Genomic DNA, 23,022 nt, shown 5'->3' with positions numbered 1-23,022 from the left:
GCAAGATTCCCGCCCAACAGGCGGCCAATTTGACAGGCCAGCTGCCTGTCAGACGGGAAAGCAGGTGTGGAGCGGATGCGTGGTAAGTCTGATATCGGGGAGGGCTTGGGGCTGGACATCGGGGAGGGGAGGCTCGGACCGCGGGAGGGGGAGGGGGGCTGGGCTGGGGAGGGGCTCCGACCGCGCCGGGGTGGGGGGGGGGGCTGGGCTGGGCTGGGCTGGGGAGGGGCTCCGACCGTGCCGGGGGGGGGTGGCTCCGACCGCGCCCGGGGGGTGGGGGGGGGGGGGGTGGGGGCGGCTAGGCTGGGGAGGGGCTCCGACCATGTGGGGGGAGGGGATTTATATAAAAGCTAAACAAGAAGCAAAAAACTGAAAATGCTGGAAATCTGAAACAAAAACAGCAAATGTTCAGAACACTTAGTAAGTCAATGAGCATCTGTGGAGAAAGCAGATAACAGAAAAAAGCATTTTTGTATCTATTTTCGCAACCTCAGGAGGTCCCAAAGTGCTTCACAGCCCATGAAGTACTTTTGATGTGTGGTTATTGTTGTGACATAAGGACATGCAGCAGCCAATTTGCGTACAAGCTCCCAAAAACACAGAGCAATGAGATTGATGATCAGATAATCTGTTTTAGTGGTGATGGTAAAGGATAAATTTTGGCCAGGACATCAGGAGAACTGGCCTGCTCTTCTTCAAATAGTGCCAAGGGATCTTTTATGTCCACTTACAAACATACGAAATTGTCAAGCAAGAGAAGATAAGCTGGTCCATCAAGCCTGCACCACAGAATCACGACGCCTGGAGTATCATGATTTGGCACCATTCCAATCAGCACACAGCTGTAGTGCTGAAGACTTGTGCTCCAGAACTAGCCACGCCACTCCAGTACAGCTACAACATTGGCATCTACCCGATAATGTGGAAAATTGCCCAGGTATGTCCTGTCCACAAAAAGCAGGACAAATCCAATCCAGCCAATTACCGCCCCATCAGTAAAGTGATGGAAGGTGTCGTCGACAGTGCTATCAAGCGGCACTTACTCACCAATAACCTACTCACCGATGCTCAGTTTGGGGTCCGCCAGGACCACTCGGCTCCAGACCTCATTACAGCCTTGGTCCAAACATGGACAAAAGAGCTGAATTCCAGAGGTGAGGTGAGAGTGACTGCCCTTGACATCAAGGCAGCATTTGACCGAGTGTGGCACCAAGGAGCCCTTGTAAAATTGAAGTCAATGGGAATCAGGGGGAAAACTCTCTAGTGGCTGGAGTCATACCTAGCACAAAGAAAGATGGTAGTGTCTTTTGGAGGCCAATTATCTCAGCCCCAGGACATTGCTGCAGGAGTTCCTCAGGGCAGTGTCCTAGGCCCAACCATCTTCAGCTGCTTCATCAATGACCTTCCCTTCATCATAAGGTCAGAAATGGGGATGTTTGCTGATGATTGCACAGTGTTCAGTTCCATTCGCAACCCCTCAGATAATGAAGCAGTCCGTGCCCACATGCAGCAAGAACTGGACATAATCCATGCTTGGACTGATAAGTGGCAAGTAACATTCGCGCCAGACAAGTGCCAGGCAATGACCATCTCCAACAAGAGAGAGTCTAACCACCTCCCCTTGACATTCAACGGCATTACCATCGTCGAATCCCCCACCATCAACATCCTGGGGGTCACCACTGACCAGAAACTTAACTGGACCAGCCATATAAATACTGTGGCTACAAGAGCAGGTCAGAGGCTGGGTATTCTGCGGCGAGTAACTCACCTCCTGACTCTCCAAAGCCTTTCCACCATCTATAAGGCACAAATCAGGAGTGTGGTGGAATACTCTCCACTTGCCTGAATGAGTGCAGCTCCAACAACACTCGAGAAGCTCGACACCATCCAGGACATAGCAGCCTGCTTGACTGGCAACCCATCCACCTCCCTAAACATTCACTCCCTTCCCCACCCACGCACTGTGGCTGCAGTGTGTACCATCCACAGGATGCACTGCAGCAACTCGCCAAGGCTTCTTCGACAGCACCTCCCAAACCCGCGACCTCTACCACCTAGAAGGACAAGGGCAGCAGGCACATGGGAACAACACCACCTGCATGTTCGCCTCCAAGTCACACACCATCCTGACTTGGAAATATATCGCCGTTCCTTCATCATCACTGGGTCAAAATCCTGGAACTCCTTCCTAACAGCACTGTGGGAGAACCATCACCACACGGACTGCAGCGGTTCAAGAAGGCGGCTCACCACCACCTTCTCAAGGCCAATTAGGGATGGGCAATAAATGCTGGCCTTGCCAGCGACGCCCATATCCCATGAACGAATAAAAAAAAAACATACCCACCTGCCCACAATCAGTCATGTGATTTCCTGGGAAAGAAAAAAAACAAAGAAAAAACACCAAGTCTGACCTTCTTAGCGATCAAAACTAGTCCAGGAGACCACATAAACCGTGTATAGAGCACATGGTACGTAACCGACCTTTTATAAGACGTAATCGCCTTCCCAATCAGGAACCAGTCCAGCGCTCTCTTGAAGACAGGCGAAGAGTCTGCACTCACGACCTGAGCCGGTAACTTGGTCCATAGGTCTACTATCCTCTGGGAAAAGAAGAACTGTCTAACATCTAATCTAACCCTACCTTATGTAGCTTACACGCTTGACCTCTGGTCTTTCCCAACTTGTCTAGTAAAAATAGCCTCTCAAGGGGAACACAAACAAGCCCTTTAACAATTTTGCATACCTCTATCCAATCACCCAAAGCCTTTCTGAATAACTAAGGTTTTTAAGTTAGGGATCATCCTTGTGGCCCTCCTTTGGGCATTTTTCAAAGCTTCTATATCACCCACCACGTGAGGGGACCAAAACTGGATGCAGTATTCCAAATGCAGTGTAACCAGGGTCTTTTACAAGGTGAAAATGGTGTGTTTTGTCTTATATTGAATAGTTCTGTTTATGGAACCCAATACCCTGTTTGCTTTGGCTGTTCCTTCTCAGCAGTGGTCATGAACCTTTAGAGAATTGTGAACAATAATGCCAAGATCCCTTTCTCTCTCAACTGATTTTAATTTGATAACATGTAGTGTGCGAGTACACGTGGTATTGGCCCTGCCCAAGTGCATTACACTGCACTTATCTCTGTTAAAGGACATCTGCCATAGTTTGGCCCATTCCCCCAGCACATTTAGATCCGTTTGCAAAAGTTCCTTCTCCTGCGCAGTCCTGACACTCGCACAAATTTTAGTGTCAGCTGTGAACCAGTAGACCAAATTCCCGAACGCCTACATCTAAGTCATTTATAAAAATAGTAAAAAGTAACGGCCCCAAGATCAATCCCTGTAGTACGCCACTAGTAACCGGCCTTCAAGCAGATCTATAACCATTAACCACAACATTTTCCTGTGGGAAAGTAGACAATCCTTGATCCATTGTAACAGCTCCCCACCAATACCATAAGATTTTGTCTTGCAGAGTAACCTAATCAAAGGCTTTTTGGAAGTCCAAGTAGACAGCATCTAGCAGGATGTCCTCATACACTAATCTTGTAACTTCCATGAAAAATTCTAGTACATTCGTTAGACAGAAGCTGTGTTGGGTGTCACGAAACAATAGGAGGCATAATAGAAATTTAGAACATTTATGAGGCACAGAGGAAATATTAATAGCTGATGAGATGGTGATAAGGCAGGTAGAAATGGAAGCAGGAGAAACTGGAAAACCAGAAACAATGGCCCAGGACCCTAGGAGAAGAAAAAGGCAGTTAGGAATACCTGCTGGTGGGACAGTCTGCATCCTTAGGATTTGATCTGCTTTTCACTTCTCATGAAACATTAACTTATCTGTTTTCTCCAGAGATCCTGGCTGACTGCTAAGCGTTGCCAGCATTTTCTGTTTTTGTTTCTTATGCAAAAGCTACTTTTTTAAAATCCTATAAAGCACTTTCTGGTTTATAATTCAACCTTACTGAAAAGTTACTTTTCTTTACCTGCTTAACAGCATCAAGAAGTCTTTCGAGCAGAGACTGCCTCCTGCTGTCATTTTGTTGGGACACTGAAATCAGATTAAATGTTCAGAATTAGTTGTAAATATACATATTATAAATATTGCAAACCTATAGAAAGTATCATGTATAACTAATGTTAATGTGTCCCAAAATACAATTAGCGAACAAACTAGTCAGCACCATTAAACCTATGTATTGTCTTTTAAAGTGCCAATCCAGAAACCAGAATTTTTTAGCAATATCTAGGCTGAGACTCCAGTCTCCTACTGAGGAAGTATCCTTCAGATGAGATGTTCACTGAGGTTCTAACTGCCTGTTCTAATGGTTCAAGTGGATATCAAAGAACCCACAGGAATTTTCAAAAAAGAGCCAGGAGTTCTTCCAGCGTCAAGGCCAACATTTCTCCCTCAACCAGCACCAGCAACAACAAGTTAACTACTCATTCATCTCATTGTTCTTTATGGGATTTTACTGCATGCAAATTGGCTGCCATGTTTGCCTGCGTAACAGTAACTGCACTTCAAACAATTAATGTCACGCGAAGCACTGTCAGATAGATGTTTTTGAGAGACACCAGAGGAGCATGAGTGGGCCATTCAGTCCCTAGAGCCTGTTCTGCCGTTCAATGAGATCAAGACTGATCTGTATCCTACCACCATCTGCCTTGGTTCCATATCCCTTAATACACTTGGCGAGCAAAAATCTATCGATCTCAGATTTAAAATTATGAATTGAGCTAGCATTTACTGCTTTTTGTGGAGAGAGTTCCGCACTTCTACTTTGCATGAAGAAGTGTTTCCTAACTTCTCTCCTGAATGGCCTGGCTCTGATTTTAAGGTTATGTCCCCTTGTTCTCGACTCCCCCACCAGCGGAAAAAGTTTCTCTCTACCTACCTTATCAATTCCTTTCAAAATCCTAAATATCGCAATCAAATCACCCCTTAACCTTCTATATTCCAGCAAATACAAGCCTAGTTTATGTAATCTCTCCTCATAATCTATCCCTTGGAGCCCGGGTAACATTCTGGAGAATCTGCACTGCGCTCCTTCCAAGGCCAATATATCCATTCTAAGGTGCGGTGCCCAGAACTGTACACAGTACTCCAGATGTGGTCTATCCAGGGCTTTGAATAGCTGTCGCAAAACTTCCTCCCCTTTATATTTTAACTTTCTAGTTAGCCCTCTGGTTAGAAAATTGAATATGAGAGCAAACTAGAAGAAACATAAAAACAGATCGTAAGAACTTCTTCAAGTATGCAAAAAAGAAGAGATCAGTGAAAGTAAACGTGGATCCCTTAAAGGCAGAGACAGGAGAACTTATAATGGGGAATAAGGAAATGGCAGAGACGTGAAACAAATATTTTGTATCTGTCTTCATGGTAGAAGACACAAAAAACATACCGGAAATAGTGGGGAACCAAAAGTCTAATGAGAGTGAGGAACTTAAAGTAATTATTTTGGTAAAGAAAAAGTACTGGAAAAATTAATGGGACTAAAAGCCGACAAATCCCCTGGACCTGATGGCCTACAACCTAGGGTTCTAAAAGAGCACAGAAATAGTGCATGCATTGGTTTTGATCCTCCAGAATTCTCTAGATTCTATAACGGTCCCCGTTGATTGGAAGGTAAAAAATTGAATTTTGCTATTCAACAAAGGAGGAAGAGGGAATACAGGGAACTATAGGCCAGTTAGCCTGACATCAATAGTATGGAAAATACTATAGTCTATTATTAAGGACGTAGTAACAGGGCGCTTAGAAAATCATAATCTGATCAGGCAGAGTCAACACGGTTTTATGAAAAGGAAATCATGTTTGACAAATCTATTAGAGTTTTTTTTGAGGGTGTAACTAGAAGGGTAGAAAAGGGGGAACCAGTGGATGTAGTATATTTGGATTTTCAAAATGCATTCGATAAGGTGCCACACAAGAGGTTTATACACAAGATTAGGGCTCATGGGATGGGGGGTAATATATTAGCATGAATTGAGGATTGGTTAACGAACAGAAAACAGAGAGTAGGAATAAACGGGTCATTTTCGGGTTGGCAGGTTGTAACTAGTGGGGTGCCGCAAGGATCAGTGCTTGGGCCTCAGCTGTTTACAATAATGGGACCAAGTGTAATGTATCCAAGTTTACTGACGATACAAAGCTGGGTGGGGAAGTAAGCTGTGAGGAGGATGCAAAGAGGCTGCAAAGGGATATAGACAGGTGAAGTGAGTGGGCGAGAAGGTGGCAGATGGAGTATAATGTGGGGGAAATGTGAAATTATCCATTTTGGTAGGAAGAATAGAAAAGCAGAATATTTTTTAAAAGGTGAGAGACTAAGAAATGTTGGTATTCAGAGGGATTTGGATGTCTTTGTACACAAATCACAGAAAGTTAACATGCAGGTGCAGCAAGCAATTAGGCAGGCAAATGGTATGTTAGCCTTTATTGCAAGGGGGTTGGAGTGCAAGAGTACATGATTCCTGGGATGAGAGATTGAGTAGAATGGGCCTATATTCTCTTGAGTTTAGAAGAAATGTATAAAATTCTTAAAGGGCTTGACAGGGTGGATGCTGAGAGGCTGCTTCCCCTGGCTGGAGAGTCCAGAACTAGGCGTTATAGTCTCAAGATAAGGGGTGGGTCATTTAGGACCAAGATGAGGCAAAATATCTTTCACTCAGAGGGTTGTGAATCTTTGGAATTCTCTACCCCAGAGGGCTGTGCATGCTCAATCGTTGAGTATATTCAAGATTGAGATCAATAAATTTTTGAACACTAAGGGAATCAAGGGATATGGGGATAGGGCAGGAAAATGGAGCTGAGGTAGAAGATCAGCCATGATCTTACTGAATGGCAGAACAAGCTTGAGGGGCCATGTGGCCTACTCCTGCTCAGATTTCTTATGTTCTCATGTAACATTCCATTCGCCTTTTTGGTTACTTTTTGTACCTGACTACATTTTCATGATCTGTGCACATGGACCCCTAAACCTCTTTGAACCTCCACTGTTCTTAGCTCTTCACATTTTAAAAATACTCTGATCCATCCTTTTTAGGTCCAAAATGGATGACCTCACAATTACCTGCGTTGAAATCCATCTGCCACAGTTTTGCCCACTCACTTAATCTATCAATGTCTCTTTGTAATTTTATGCTCCCATCTATACTACTTACTATAGTAGACACCAGATAAATAAGGTACCAAATAAACACAAGTCTTTCTTTTCTAATTTATCATATTTTTTGCAATTCAAGCAATATTTTAAGTATATCCTTTGGCTCACCATGAGCAATGCCTTGGAAGCATTGCAAATCACATGCAGTTAACCAGCATCAACAGTTCAGTGGCAAGAACTTAATAAACATAGAACAAAAAATAATCGTATTATAGTAACATCACTCATCGTTCCATGACTGGGAGAGTCGACAGAATACTTTCTGCCAATAGTTTTGGGGCTAGAGCCTAGATTAATTAGCCATTCCACTCTCCCTCCCTCTCCTCAACCATTCCCCTGATGGCTTTACAAGTATGATGTGAAAACTGTGGTGAGGGTGTTTCAATGAGTCACTATGATCTGAATATACGATAAGATGATCTACTAGAATAGCCTTATTAGGTGGAGTTGTGACACTGAATTCTATCGACTTGTTTCAAATCGGTTCATGTTGACGATCCTCCACACAGTGAATTCCAATTCCCAAACATGCTATGGGTGGGGGTAGGACAAGCAAACAGGTGCCAAGCACTTCACCACAATGGAAGAATCACCTCCAACGGCTCTTATACAGCTCTTAATCAATTCTTGAGCAGAAATCTAAGACAGGTCACCCACACTCTTAGCCAGAGACCCCCAAAAAATGGAGTGAAAATATTTTTAAAAATAAGGATTTTGACTTTTAAATCCCTGCTTATGCAGCAGATGAACTCGTGAAATGTCTAGCATGCATAAATTGATTTACAGAGGTGTCAAAGATTGACTGTTTATGTAAGAGGGCTGAAACAGTGGAGGCAAAGCACAGTTAAACTAGTTTCTACAACCCCAACTCCTCTCAAGCTCGCCATTCCTCTAATTTCAGCCTTGTTTGTATCACCCCATCATTACAGGCAACAAGGCCCCATGCTGTGCAATTCCTTCCCTAACCCCCGCTCCCCTGGCGCTCAACATCCATTTTTTGTCCTTGCACATCTATGAAGTGCCTTGGGATGTTTTTTTACATTAAAGGTGCTACATAAATGCAAGTTGTTGCTGCTTCCAAAAAATGGGGTTGGCAGCTCAATACGATGCCCAACTGGTCCAAGCTTTTAATCTGTTCTTGATTGGGCTTCAGTCAAAGAAAGTGGCACAGGAGAAGGCAGCAATTCTGACATTAGCTTTTTGCTTCACTGTGGCTTTAGAACAGCAGCGATTTCCTGAATCTAATAGGATCACTGGAAATCTATTTGAAACATGGAAAATCCTAACAAGATGCAAGAGATTTCAGAGGCTTGCAATATTTACCAATTATAGACAGTGAAATGTCAATTATGGAAATAAGCAGATAACCTGGAATTGCAAAAATCTATAATGTACCAGCGAATAGGAAGAAAGCTTCAGGAATTAGAGCTGTTTATTATTTAATGGCAAGTGTCCATTTACACTGCCGACTGCATTTCAAAACTCCAAACCGACCCAAGTCGAACCTCCAACTGCCTGGGTAAAATCCAGATCTAATAGGATCACAGGAAATCACATGCAAACATTCTGAATCAGTCCCAGTTTTAAGTACATTTACCTCTCGGGTAAGCTTCAAAATAGGACCATATCAGGACAGTACAATGCACGTAGGTACTACATTTATGGACACATCCATTCAATTTTGACCATCACATTTAGTTCTTTGTAAATCATCTCCCCTTCCCCGCTTCCCAATACAAAATGAAAATAGACTTGAAAAAATTTATAACTATAGGCTGACCCATTGAGAGGCAGTGGAAATTTCACACAATCCTCCTAATCCTGAGGACAGATTGCAGGACCATGCCTCAGTTTACATTTTTGCTCAGTTCTGGCCAGGCCAGTAAAATCCCACCAGGAGTTAAGTTGACATGGAGCAGTATTTAAGTCATGGACAGAGGAAAACATCTGTAATGTGCATGACTGCATGCAAATTCATGTCAACGTTTTCTCAGCAACAATGAGTAGCGATTTGAGTGTTGCTAGTTAGTTATCATTTTGTTCTTTTACACTGATTCAGAGGATAGGAACTGGCAGGTACAGAATATCCACACTGAAAACCCAGAGATGTTAGACCTGGGGGTAGCAACAGATCAAATGGCATGTTACAAATTACAAAATATCTCTTCTCCCCACGCAAAAAGGGTGGATTATTTTGTATGCATTCTGATATTATTTGGATGGAAAATAGCAACTCATCTTATCTCTAAGTAAAAATATATATTTTTTTAATATGCAGAGGTTTAAATTCAGAAACTATATTGTACAACTCAGCATACTGAGTGCAGAAAGCAAAAAATCTGAAGCAAAAATTGGCATATTTCATCTAATTTTGTGAACTGTTCTACAGAACTTGAACATACTATAAAGAATTTTTATTCAAGTCCTTGGCCTGCAACAAACATGAAGATAAATCCATTGGCAGCTAAGTTCAAGACAACAATATCAAAGGTTTTCATAATGGCAATAAATATGACATAATTTGATATTGTGCACACTCACTCAAGTTTGAAGGCTTCACTGATAATTGATACAGTACCGAAACATGGTGCAACAAACGTTCAGCAAAGTTTCCTCTTTCTCATCATGACAAATAGTACTTAAGTAACATAAAAAACATTATTAAAAAAAACAGTAATCTGTTATTGAGATTCATTTTGCAAGTGATGCATCTGCAGTGACTTTGAGCTTGTATGTTGTTCAAATTTTCTAAACTGGAAAGCAGAACCTACTGTTGATCAAGACAGGTCTTTTGAATTAAGAAAGATGGAATTGAAAAACAAGCAAACATGATTCAGTAGTTAAATGCTCTGTCCAATGTTGTACTCAGCTGTGGAAATCAGGAAGGTCTCCAGTTCAATCACCAGTCTATGCTGAATTTGTTGAATCAGCTGATCTCAGCCAAGATGGCAGCATGAGCACTACAGTCTGCATCAGTGTTTCTAGTCTTGAGGAGGGAACCACCCAACTCTTTATCACTGTTTAGTGACTTCTGGGGAACAAAATATATATGTTTTATATATATATATAGGCTGTAATGTCCCCCGTATTAACATAGCATGAGCACTCAATTTTTACGCACTCACATCAAGAATGGCCACTTGGGTGAGGTGCCAGAGAGCTGGCAGCACCCATAGAGTCCAGCATGAAAAACATCTTCACAAAACGAAAAGGGGTGAAAATTAGAAGGGGAAAAAAAAAGCATCCACCACTATATTTGCAACCCACCACATCTGCCTCAAAATTGGTGCCATAAATGTTCTCAGTATATAAGAACATATGAACATGAGAAATAGGAGCAGGAATAGGCCATACTGCCCCTCGAGCTTGCTGCCCCATTCAATCAGATCATGGTTGATCTTCAACCTCAACTCCACTTTTCCGCCCGATCCCCATATCCCTTGATTTCCTAGAGTCCAAAAATCTATCCACCTCAGCTTTGAATATATTCAATGACTCAGCATCCACAGCCCTCTAGGGTAGAGAAGTCCAAAGATTCACAACCCTATGCATGAAGAAAATCCTCCTAATCTCAGTCTTGAACGGCTGCCCCTTTATCCTGCGACTATGCCCCCTAAGACTAGGCTCTCTAGCCAGGGAAAACAATCTCTCAGCATCTACCCTGTCAAGCTCCCTAATAATCTTATGTATTTCAATGAGATCCCCTCTCATTCTTCTAAACTCCAGAGAGTATAGGCCCATTCTACTCAACCTGTCATAGTACAACTCTCTCATCCCAGGAATGAATCTAGTGAACCTTTGTTCCTCTGCCTCTATGGCAAGTATATCCTTCCTTAGATAAGGAGAGCGGTACTCCAGGTGAGGTCTCACTAAAGCCCTGTACAATTGTCGTACGACCTCCTTACTCTTGTACTCCAACCCCCTTGCAATAACATGCCATTTGCTTTCCTAATTGCCTGCTGTACCTGCATACTAACTTTTTGTGTTTCTTCTGCGAGGACATCCATTCTCTCTGAACACCAACATTTAATAGTTTCTCACCATTTAAAAAAAATCAGTTTTTCTATTCTTCCTACCAAAGTGAATAACCTCACATTTCCCCACATTATACTCCATCTGCCAACTTCTTGCGCATTCACTTAACCTGTCTATATCCCTTTGCAGACTCCGTGTCATCCTCATCGCTTACTTTCCCACCTAGCTTTGTGTCATCAGCCAACTTGGATTGATTACACTCAGTCCCTTCATCTAAGTCATTAATATAAATTGTAAACAGCTGAGGCCCAAGCACCGATCCTTGTAGCACCACACCAGTTACAGCCTGCCAACCTGAGAATGCCCCGTTTATCCCGACTCTCTGTTTTCGGTCCTTTAACCAATCTGCTATCCGTGCTAATATATTACCCCCAACCCCATGAGCCCTTACCTTGTGTAACAACCTTTTATGTGGCACCTTATCGAATGCCTTTTGAAAATCCAAATATACTACATCCACTGGTTCCCCCTTTATCTACCCTGCTAATTACATCGTCAAAAAACTCTAATAAATTTGTCAAACACAATTTCCCTTTCATGAAAACAATGTGGACTCTGCCGATTATGATTTTCTAAGTGCCCTGTTACCACTTCCTTAATAATGGATTCCAGCATTTTCCCGACGACTGATGACAAGCTAACTGGCCTGTAGTTCCCTATTTTCCCTCTCCCTCCCTCTTGGAATAAATTCAAATCCACTCTGTATGAGATGATCCAATCAGAACTACTTTACTGCAGATCCTTTGCCATTTTTTTTTTAAGTAAACGTATGCAACAATGAACTTATGCAATTGCTACCTAAATAGAGCATTCTGCTGGGACACTCATATCGCAAAAATCATCCCTTTCAACAAGTCCTGTGATGACTATTCTAAACTTAATATGTACTAGTGGATCTCCTGTGCCATTGCTCAGTCAATTGGCAAAAATACTGTTTTAACACTGTTTTATGTAATGTACAATACATTATCAGTGCCACTGATTTATGTTGATTGAATAGTCAAATTGCATTTTTATTATATGGTATTTTGGGAGTGTCAGTGATACTTATGGGTTTGAATTATGTAATTATGTCCATATTTCTTGCAAATCACTGGTATTGATTATTATTGTAAGGTTGTTTTGCTACATACCCATTTTTATCTATCATTTTCTTAAATAAAGCCCAGGATACACAGGAAGAAAGTAGGGAATATGTTCCAGATTACAGGTAGTTTGGTGGAATGTAGCATTATTAGGGAGTGAGAGAGGCTCCTGTGATTTGGTAGAGTTGGGAGACCAGTCATGGAGTCCGAAGCCATATCAGTAGGAAAGGGAATTGGGGTGTGGGAACAGCAGATGGTGTTGGGGTCTAGCAGCATTGGGGAGGGATCCTACGGGCTGGTACCTATACTGACTCCCTGTGCCCCAACGCATTAATTTCAAAATCCTTGTCTATAAAACCCTCCGTGGCCTTGCCCCACCCTATTTCTGCAAACTCCTCCTGACCGATACTTCCCCCCTCCCAACGAGTGCTCCATTCCTCTAACTTTGGCATTCCTTGCATTCTCCCTCCCTATCACTGATGGTAAAGGTTTCAGATGCCTCAGTCCTACTCTCTAACTCCCCACCCAAACCATTCCACTTCTCCTTCCACCTTAAAAAACCTCCTCAAAACAGCTTTCAGTCACCCCTTGTAATCTCTTCCTTCCTGGCTCAGTATCCATTTTCCTTATGCTTATTTGTGATGCACAACGGGAAGTGTTTTTGTTACTGTCATTGCTCTCCTTGTCCCAAGGTCTGGGAGTGGTGGGAATGATCTGTTGAGAGTCTACAATTGATAGAAAGGGGTCCTGGCATATGGTAGTGGTAGAATGGTAGTGGTGGAATATTGCATCATCCCGAGGGGGGGGTGGGTTCTGGGGTGCCTGAGCACTGGGAGTAGTGTCTTGGGGAGTGCCGGTGGTGCTGAGACGTGTCATTAATTAGAAGATGGTATTGCAGTGTAGGAGCAATGGAAAGGGGGGAGAACCCAATTTCTGGCAGAAATGGGAAGGCGGATCCTCAGTGTGCAACTTCTTGGAGGAGGGGGGCGATGGTCTGTAAAGATTGGAGAGGGGCGTTTTGGAGTCCAGGAGCATCAAGGGAGAGGAACCAATTGAGGGAGCTGGGGTCTGGCACTATTTTGAAGGAATGCCTTCATCTGCCCTCTTTAGACATTTCAAAGGATTTTATAGGCCAATTTCTTACACTGGGCTAATTTTAATTGTTTAAAGTGCTTACTCACTTATACTATATTTGCCGACTGTATGGAAACTAATACAGTATTAGTGCACTTTCAAAACCTAAGAAATTGCTCTTAGTTCAGTGCCAGGAAAGCTGTCTATAGCCCCCACTCCCAGAAAGGCCATATTACCGCATTGCCAGTGTTGACTTGGAAAGGAGCTTCAAGTTCTTTAAAGTGCTTACTGCATTTTTACTCTTCATTCAGAGGTCACGCGTCAATTTGGTCTTTCTTGGGTGTTAGTGGGTCGAGAATGGGATGTGAACAATGGAGAGAACACCGGCCTTCTCAAAAACACACATGCAATCTATAGGACCATAGAAGGAGCACATTTGGCTCATCCTGCTGGCTCTTTACTAGAGCAATTGAAAACTAATCCCACTGCCCTATGTCTCCCCATAGTCCTATATAGAATCATAGAAGTTTACAACATGGAAACAGGCCCTTCGGCCCAACATGTCCATGTCACCCAGTTTATACCACTAAGCTAGTCCCAATTGCCTGCACTTGGCCCATATCCCTCTATACCCATCTTACCCATGTAACTGTCCAAATGCTTTTTAAAAGACAAAATTGTACCCGCCTCTACTACTGCCTCTGGCAGCTCGTTCCAGACACTCACCACCCTTTGAGTGAAAAAATTGCCCCTCTGGACCCTTTTGTATCTCTCCCCTCTCACCTTAAATCTATGTCCCCTCGTTATAGACTCCCCTACCTTTGGGAAAAGATTTTGACTATCTACCTTATCTATGCCCCTCATTATTTTATAGACTTCTGTAAGATCACCCCTAAACCTCCTACTCTCCAGGGAAAAAAGTCTCAGTCTATCCAACCTCTCCCTATAAGTCAAACCATCAAGTCCCGGTAGCATCCTAGTAAATCTTTTCTGCACTCTTTCTAGTTTAATAATATCCTTTCTATAATAGGGTGACCAGAACTGTACACAGTATTCCAAGTGTGGCCTTACTAATGTCTTGTACAACTTCAACAAGACATCCCAACTCCTGTATTCAATGTTCTGACCAATGAAACCAAGCATGCTGAATGCCTTCTTCACCACCCTATCCACCTGTGACTCCACTTTCAAGGAGCTATGAATCTGTACTCCCAGATCTCTTTGTTCTATAACTCTCCCCAACGCCCTACCATTAACGGAGTAGGTCCTGGCCCGATTCGATCTACCAAAATGCATCACCTCACATTTATCTAAATTAAACTCCATCTGCCATTCATCGGCCCACTGGCCCAATTTATCAAGATCCCGTTGCAATCCTAGATATCTTCTTCTGCTTCAAAGATTTAGCCAATTTTCTTTTAAATAATGCAATGTTCTCTGCCTCATCCACTTCCTGTGACAAAGCATTCCATTCTCCAGCAACCCGCTGCATAAAGACATTTCTTCTAATTTCAGTCGTCACGTTTTAGTGACAATTTTAAATTGATGGCCCCTCATCACTCACCCCCCAACCAAAGGATATAATCTTTCCCTAATCACTATCAAAGTCCTTTATATTTTTTTAAAACCTCTATTAAATCTCCTCTGAGCCTTTGCTGCTCCAATAGAAATAGTCCCAGTGTCTCAAGTCTTTCCTCACAACTATCGTTTTCCCATCCCCGGCATCATCCTGGTGAATCTACGCTGTCGTTCTAATGGCTTTAATGTCCTTTTTACAATGGCATACCCAAAACTGCATCCTGTATACTACATTTTTCCTATCCAATGTTTTGTTCAAATTTAGTTGTCAGCCATGGCTCAGTGGCAGCACTCACCCCTCTGAGTCAGAAGGTTGTGGGTTCAAGTCCCAATACACATGGCATCACTACTGTTGATTTAATAGGTTAAGTCTCTGAGCCAGTGAGAACGGAGCAGTGTAACAGTACTGGGAAATAACGTATGTGCAAGGTCACAATAGGACGATATGACAACACTGAAAGAAAGAGGACAACGACTACTGACAACTCGCCAGAGTGTCCCCAGAAGCAAAGCTCGAACATCCCAGAGGAAGGCAGAAGTGCCCAATGCCACAGCAGCCAATCTACTAAAAAAATCGTACATCATATGCTCATGGCACAAAGGAATCGATTGAATACTGGAACTTACCAGTAATATGTTAAATACAGACTTTGAACTAACTTTAAAGCCATTATACAATCTTGGAGATCAAAAGTAGAATCATAGAAAGGTTACAGCATGGAAGGAGGCCATTCGGCCCATCGACTCCGTGCCGGCTCCATGCAAGAGCAATCCAGTTCGTCCCACTCCCCCTCCCTATCCCTATCCCCATAGCCCTGCAATTTATTTCCTTTCAAGTACTTATCCAGTTCCCTTTTGAAAGCCACAATTGAATCTGCCTCAACCACCCACTCTGGCAGTGCATTCCAGATCCCAACCACTCGCTGTGTAAAAAAATTTTTCCTCATGTCACTTTTGGTTCTTTTGCCAATCACCTTAAATCTATGTCCTCTGGATCTTGACCCTTCCGCCAATGGGAACAGTTTCTCTCTATCTACTCTATCTAGACCCTTCATAATTTTAACTACCTCTATCAACTCTCCTCTCAACCATCTCTGCTCCAAGGAGGAGAACAAGCCCAGCTTCTCCAATCTATCCACATAACTAAAGTCCCTCATCCCTGGAATCATTCGAGTAAATCTTTTCTACATCTTCTCTAAGGCCTTTACATCTTTCCTAAAGTGCAGTGCCCAGAACTGGACACAATACTCCACTTGTGATCAAACCAGTGTTTTATGAAGGTTCATCATGACGTCCTTGCTTTTGTACTCTATGCCTCTATTTATAAAGCCCAGGATTCTGTAACTGCTTTCTCAACCTGCCCTGCCATCTTCAACAATTTGTGCACATATACCCCCAGATCTCTCTGTTCCTGCACCCCTTTTAGAATTGTGCCATCTAGTTTACATTGCCTCTCCTCATTCTTCCTACCAAAATATATCACTTTGCATTTTTCTGCGTTAGTAGCTGTTAATCTATTAAGAAAACCCAGCTAATGCTACAATATTGTGCAACACTTAAATTACTGTTATGCTTATGATGGTTTAGGTACTTCTGGATGGATAGTTCATATTAATCCTTTTATCATCATCTTTAATGTGGGGGATGGAAAAGAGGCCAGAGTTGGAGGAACACAGAGTTCTTGGAGGATTTTAGGGCTGGAGGAGGTTACAGAGATTGGCATGAATGAGGCCATGGAGGGATTTGAACATGAGGATGGGAATTTTAAAATGGAAGGGTAATGAATTAAGCTTCTGTGAAGTGCCTTGAGATGTTTTTCTATGTTAAAGGTGCTACATAAATACAAGTTGTTAACATGCTCACTGCCTATGTATTGATCAATTAATTAGTGACTGACATGGTCCTGCCACAGCCCTGTTGGAAAAAAATCGAGGCTAAATTTACTGAATTTATCAATTAATGGTTGGCCTGGTGTCATGAAGCGTGACTGCATTTGTTGAAACCGTGTTTATTTATTTAATTCCTGGCTGGCTTGTCACTCCCAAAGTTCGTATTCAGGGTTGAGTTATTTGTTTCTTTAGCTACCGACTGGCGTGCTGCCCCCAAAGAATGATTCTATCCTGGTCTGCTCCCATCAAAGACTGATGAATTTATTTGGCTGCACTGAGAGCAGAAAAAGCTTTAGTTGGAGGTAGAGACATCAGCTGGACAAAATGGCGGGTGGATCTGGACGACTCACACCAGCATATCACCTAGTGGTGAAAGGTCTGTAAGTACACCACAATGACACATAGTGGGCAGAGGTGTGGAATCACATTGTGACAGGCAAATGTTTACACAGAATTTTCCATAATGGATGTTGACACATAATTTTTCCATTATAAATGTCGCCATAACAGCATTACTCAAAATTATGGCACAGGAAGTAAGGGCAATATGGACTGGAAGTACACTCAGTTGCAAGACCTTTAATATGTTATAGATTTATTTTTTGTTGGGCAGGATTTAATGTTAATCTTTCTCAATACCAAACTGATATTAGATCAACTGCCGTTATACTGGACATTTGGCATCATTCGCCAGCTGTGCAATGTGACACATTTTTAGGATGTTCCATGTAATTATGGTGATCATGTCACCTGTTCCCTTTTAATTATACATGAATTACTTCAAACTTGTACCATATAGTACTTAAAAGGTAATGAATTTTCTTCAGGTATTTCAAACGACATCATGCTGTTACTAATGTTGCATAGTTCATCAGGATGTTATACTGCTATAAAAAAGTTACAATTTGAAGTCTGGCGCGTAACATAAGGAGCTCTTTCGTATGTACAAGGAGAAACTTGAACATCAATACAACATTTTGAACAACATTTATTCTCCAAATGCACTTAAGACAAACATTCAAAAAACAATTGCTCACTGTTCACATTTTAGAGGGCAAAAGTTATCCACAATTCAAAAGAGTTTCTACTGTACAAGGAAATGGGTTAAAATTAGATTCAGGCTTTGGTTAGTGTTCTGGGAGAAATTGATGGTCATTGGGCTGAATCTTGCTGGAAAAATAACAGTGTGTTGATGATGCACACCATTATTGGCCAGCAAGTTCAGGGGGTTAAGAAATACGCCATGAGTTGTGAATCTCCTGAACTTGCTGGTCGAATTATGCTGCTCCACCGTTTCGCACAAACGGCATCTTGCCCTTAGCCCACCCGTTATTTATAAGTAATTGCTGAATTTGCACATTAATTGTCCATTAAACTTGCCGGAAAAAGTTAGGGCTGGTGATTAAGAGCTTCAGTACCATTTTAATTTGTAATGCAATGCCAATTTGTAATGCAATGCCAATCAACCTCTCAAGCCCAGAAAGGGAACAATTAAAACTCTTCAATCTCATTCCTGCATGTAGTAAATTCATCTTGAAGATTTTTAAAATGCCAATTTTTAAATTTCTTACTTTTCCTTTTTCTCCTCTCTTAATCCAATCTTTCTTTCCCTCCCGGATTTGACTCTACTTCACCCTCCTTCTCCATCATTCCTCTGTTTCTTTCACAATCCCTAAATCTCTTTGGTTCAGGAGATGGACTGTTGGTCCCACAGTTCACTAAGGTCCCAGATGCCCCGTTATCAGCTCGCACTCAGCAAGTTACGGTGCAAAAAAGTTTCCAGCTGAAGGTGCAGGAAAAAGTTTAACTGACAACGTACGCTGTGAGATGCCCCGCTCCATCAAGATTTGGCCCATCATGTACCAACACATGGCCAAAAAAACTGGTAACACTGGTATTGTTTTTTGATTTTTACACCAGATCTTCTTCTCGAGTACACCACTTCTGTAAGCAGACCTCCCATCCCCTACAAATCAGAGTATGCCCTTAACCTGCCCAATATCTAGATAAATATAGTGAGGCCCAGGAATAAAAATGAGAAGCTTTGCCACTGAAGTCCAGCTTACTAGAATGGATCGCATGTCACCAGATAATCCGATCTTTAGTGGGCGGAAAAATATACAATCCATCAGAGTGTGGCTCAGGCTATAAGCCAACAGAATAAGTGTAATTAACATTAAACTGGTAAACAAACAATATTCAGTTCAACCAGCATATTTATAGTCATTATAATCTTTACCACTTCTCCTCCAAATGTCCAAACAACAGTTATTTCTCCTGCGCTCTCAAAATAAAACTGATTTTTGCAGCACACTTGCTCACTTTTTACAAGGCAAAATGTGACTGAGGTATTAATCCCTGCTGGCTTCAGCCTGACTACTAACTGTGATAAAGTCAACCAAACTCATATCATTCAAAATCCTTTGAAGATGCCCTGAAACAAAGATCATTAAAAAAAAACTGTATCCCTCGTAACTACATTAGGTGTTCAGCCATTCACGGGATTCAAACACAGACAATACTTGTGAACCAGGCCTCAACTGCTTGTGGGTCAGTGAATTCAAACTGAATAGCTTGGCCATTTAAACATAGTAACATAATCAAGCCACCTAGCTCCATAGCAACCACAAGTAGCACCACTGTCTGTGGATCCAGGTCCTAATACATATCAACCAGCAAGAGTTCATTCCCTGAGTTGTACTTGGTTTTATTCCTGAAGGTACCATAACAAAAGAGAAGCCAATATTACAATCGTAGGACAAAACTAATTCATTCAGTCACATAAAACCCGTAACGTTGGTTGTTATGTGACCCTGCAGCAACTTCCTCATTGAGTTCACTAGTTTCTAATATTAAGAGTGACAATGGTACTGCAATCATCACGAAAACCCATCATTTGTACAGGGAGCCACTTTATATGGAAATCCAAGTTTTACTCTCATTAAACATGCTTAATATCAGTTTTCCCAACTCCTTTAACTTCTGTTCCTTCCTGTCTCCTAGCAGAAAAAGTGGACTTTTATTGATTATAAATTACAGTCCTCATTTTCTCCAGAGTTGACAACTCAAAGAGCTTGTCCTTCATTCAGCATCTCTCCAAAACATCCTGATGATCATGTGGGGAATCCCAGGCACAAACTGATTTCCTAGCATTCTATAGTGCAAGTAAAGAACATCAATCTATATTCAGAATAGGCTCACTTTAGGTGTTAGTTCCTTTAATAAAATTTAAATAATTTAACAATTTGTTAATGTGCATTTTTGACAGAAACCAAACTCAGGATTTAGTTACTAACTCAGGTTCTTGGAAATAGGGCAAGAATGGTCACCTGTAGTATTTTCTGGGTACTTTGTCCTTTTTAAAAAAAAATAAAAGAAAAATGTAGGCTCCTGTGATGTTAACCTAAACTCATGATAGGATACCCTACCACATTGTAATAATGATTCCAAAATGGTAATCTCGACAAAGTCATGGAAGAGCTCACATCAATAAATATCTGAAACTTTAAATGTACATGGAATGTTCAAAGTTTCAGCACCAGAGTTGGCCTAAAAACAAACAAAAATTAAAACCCATCTTCCATGTAATGTCAGGCACAACAAAACAGTGAGCAAAATTCCTGCTCATTGAAATAATGATCATTTCTATTCTTTTTAAATATATATGTAGTCTTATAAGCCAAACATTTTTCAGAAAATTATGTATCAAAGCTACACTCAATATCAATGTAGATCACCGACTGCATCACATGTAAAAGAAAAGCAACTGTTTTCCTCGCAAGGGAAATATTACCTGCTGCATTTAACACAATTGAGAGCAGTGCATGGCTAGCGTAGATTTCATTAATAGGTAAACAATTGGAATTTCCATCTTTTAAACACTGTTCAAGTTCCTGGTTTGTTACAGTGAAGAGTCACTCCTCATGATCCCAAAAGCTGATGGTTTTATAATTACAGTACAGGAGACATGTTAACTACCCTTTGTCACTATAAACATTACAAATTCAGAATAAGCAAACCCCATTTTAGGCAGGTTTAGATTTTTTTTAACTGTCTAAATGCTCTGGTATAGATTGTGACAGGCTCAACAGTACAAACTGGTGACACTGAACAAACATGGTACAGCCAGCTCATATGCGTCCTGTGTAAACCAGGAAATTAGGTAATTTTTTTAGCAAAGAGAAAGCAAGCATAGAAGAAAACTGCACTTCCCACAAGCCGCACTTCAAAAAACATCTTCCTTAATTTATTTTACTTTGTTGTGAGCTAAAACAAATGAACATCCTGTTAAAACTTGTCAAAAAGACATCAGTTGTGTAGGAAGTAGTTATATTTATTTTCTGTAACAAACGTTTTCTTTAATCATATGAAACTATTGTAAATTATAAAAGAGCGGTTTGTGCAACAGAAGGCTGTACCCCTAAATTTTCATAGCTATATTCTGGTTGTAATTCTGCATTCAATATAGTTTTGTACAAATTACAGTTGAGAATGGGTTTCAAACTTTCTAACCAACTAAACCAACACTTCTTCCTTCCTGGCAAAAGCCCCTGTGGAACTGATCCAGAGTCGTACAATAAACAGCTCTTAAGTGCTTTGCCCTGGTTATGTAATTAGCATCGGCAACTCTGGCATTTGAGCAGCCAAGTGTATGGTCTTCAATTTCCTGCAGTGAGTGGTTTTTATCACCGTCAAACCCTCCAGCTCACAAAGCTTTTCACATCATGAACCCATAAATCTCAAGATATGCTGATTCTGCAACGACCTCACTGCATTAGTGAGTAGACTGAAAACACTGGCTCACTAAAGGCTAAAAAAAAAAGTGCAAGTATTGGTAAAAATAGTGTTTTATTAAAAGTAACAAAAATGAGGAAAGCAGTTGCAATGACACGGAGGAAGGAGCAGATTAAAAAGTAAATCAGTAATGCTTTCCTGTTGTGAAAATTAATAATAAAAAGCAGACAGGATAGCAGCCTGTCGAGAGAGGCAAGAGTCCCATCACAGCGGCTGTCACCAGCCGAATCTCCCCGTCTGCTGGCTACCGCGCTCAGCCTGACAGCCAGGCCCAGTCGACACAAGTAAAAGCACTTTTACCAACAAGCTACATATTTACCACTCATTTTCCTGCCGTTTACCCCCAAACAGCGCGCGTCAGGCGAGTGGCTGACACGTAAATAACATCCTCACGGTGACGACAACCTCACACCATTTTCCGGCACAGGCCTCGCGGGGCGCATGCGTCACTTTGTCGCTTCCTGCGCATGCGCCTCAGCCCCACTTTCCCCACATCTGAGAACGGATTTTGTTGTTTGTTGCGCATGCTCGAAGAGCAGCCGAGAAACCCCAGGGGAAGCAATGCAGATTGAAAGAGTTAATTGTGTAATTCTTATTAAATGACTAGTTGCTTTACTGAAAACAAAATAAATGTTCAGCCTGAGAATCTATTCACAATACTTATGGATTGCCTTGATGAAGGTATTGCAAGTGGAATGTCCAAATTTGCAAATGATAGCAAATTGTGTGGTTAGCTGATATTTCTGAGAAAAAGAACATGAGCAACTTCCTAAAGGCCATTTCCTCCAAAGCCTTGCACATTATCGGGCTATGCAAAAAATATAGTCTTAAAAAAGCTATTGTAACCCCTCCTGAATAGATTCTATACTGTTTTCTAAACATTTATCTGATCAGTAATTGCTCTGTCTTTTTGCTTCTGTCTAAAGACATCCAAATATTAGTTTTAGCCTGAATGGTGGTGCCTGACAGTAAAAGGAGAGAGGGAAGCCAAGAATAAAAGACTGATGTAAAGGAAGAGTGGGAGATTGAATATTATTAATATAATTAATAATCATAGAAACATTGACCAAACACTGAAAATATAAAGTGTGACAGCAGTTGCAAAGGAAAATGAAATGAGTGTAAGTCCGTAAAAATAGAGGTCCAAAGAGTTGTTACAACTCTTTTCAATCCATTATTATTGAGACCACGTTGATTATTTCAGAGGGTATGGAGAAAGCAACAACTTTGAGATGTTTAAATAATGACAGATCATGAGTGTATTAATAGTAGGATAAGAAAGGTTAATGCGTGGCTGGAGCAATAGTGCAGGAGAGAGGACTTCAGATTCCTGGGGCATTGGGACCAGTTCTGGGACAGGAGGGATCTGTTCAAGATGGACGGACCGCAACAGAGC

At 41.6% G+C, this 23,022-nt stretch overlaps 1 protein-coding gene across 5 annotated transcripts in view; it reads right to left on the bottom strand.

Annotated features, from left to right (window-relative positions):
* snx29 (sorting nexin 29) overlaps positions 1-22,064 on the bottom strand; it is a 594,171-nt gene extending 572,107 nt beyond the window's left edge. For all 5 annotated transcript variants that reach the window (XM_068003253.1, XM_068003254.1, XM_068003255.1 and 2 more), the window contains exons 1-2: positions 21,946-22,064; positions 3,992-4,056 (exon numbers count right to left, since the gene is read on the bottom strand). In XM_068003253.1, coding sequence (XP_067859354.1) covers positions 3,992-4,056; positions 21,946-21,952 — 72 coding nt within the window. In that variant the 5' untranslated portion in view covers positions 21,953-22,064. The remainder of the gene's footprint in view (positions 1-3,991; positions 4,057-21,945) is intronic.
* Between the last annotated feature and the right edge of the window lie 958 nt (positions 22,065-23,022).

Source organism: Heptranchias perlo, chromosome 22 (genome assembly GCF_035084215.1).
Source record: "Heptranchias perlo isolate sHepPer1 chromosome 22, sHepPer1.hap1, whole genome shotgun sequence".
Taxonomy (NCBI): Eukaryota; Metazoa; Chordata; class Chondrichthyes; order Hexanchiformes; family Hexanchidae; genus Heptranchias; species Heptranchias perlo.
Note: the sequence above shows the minus strand (reverse complement) of the source record. Positions and strands in the feature narration are given on the sequence as shown.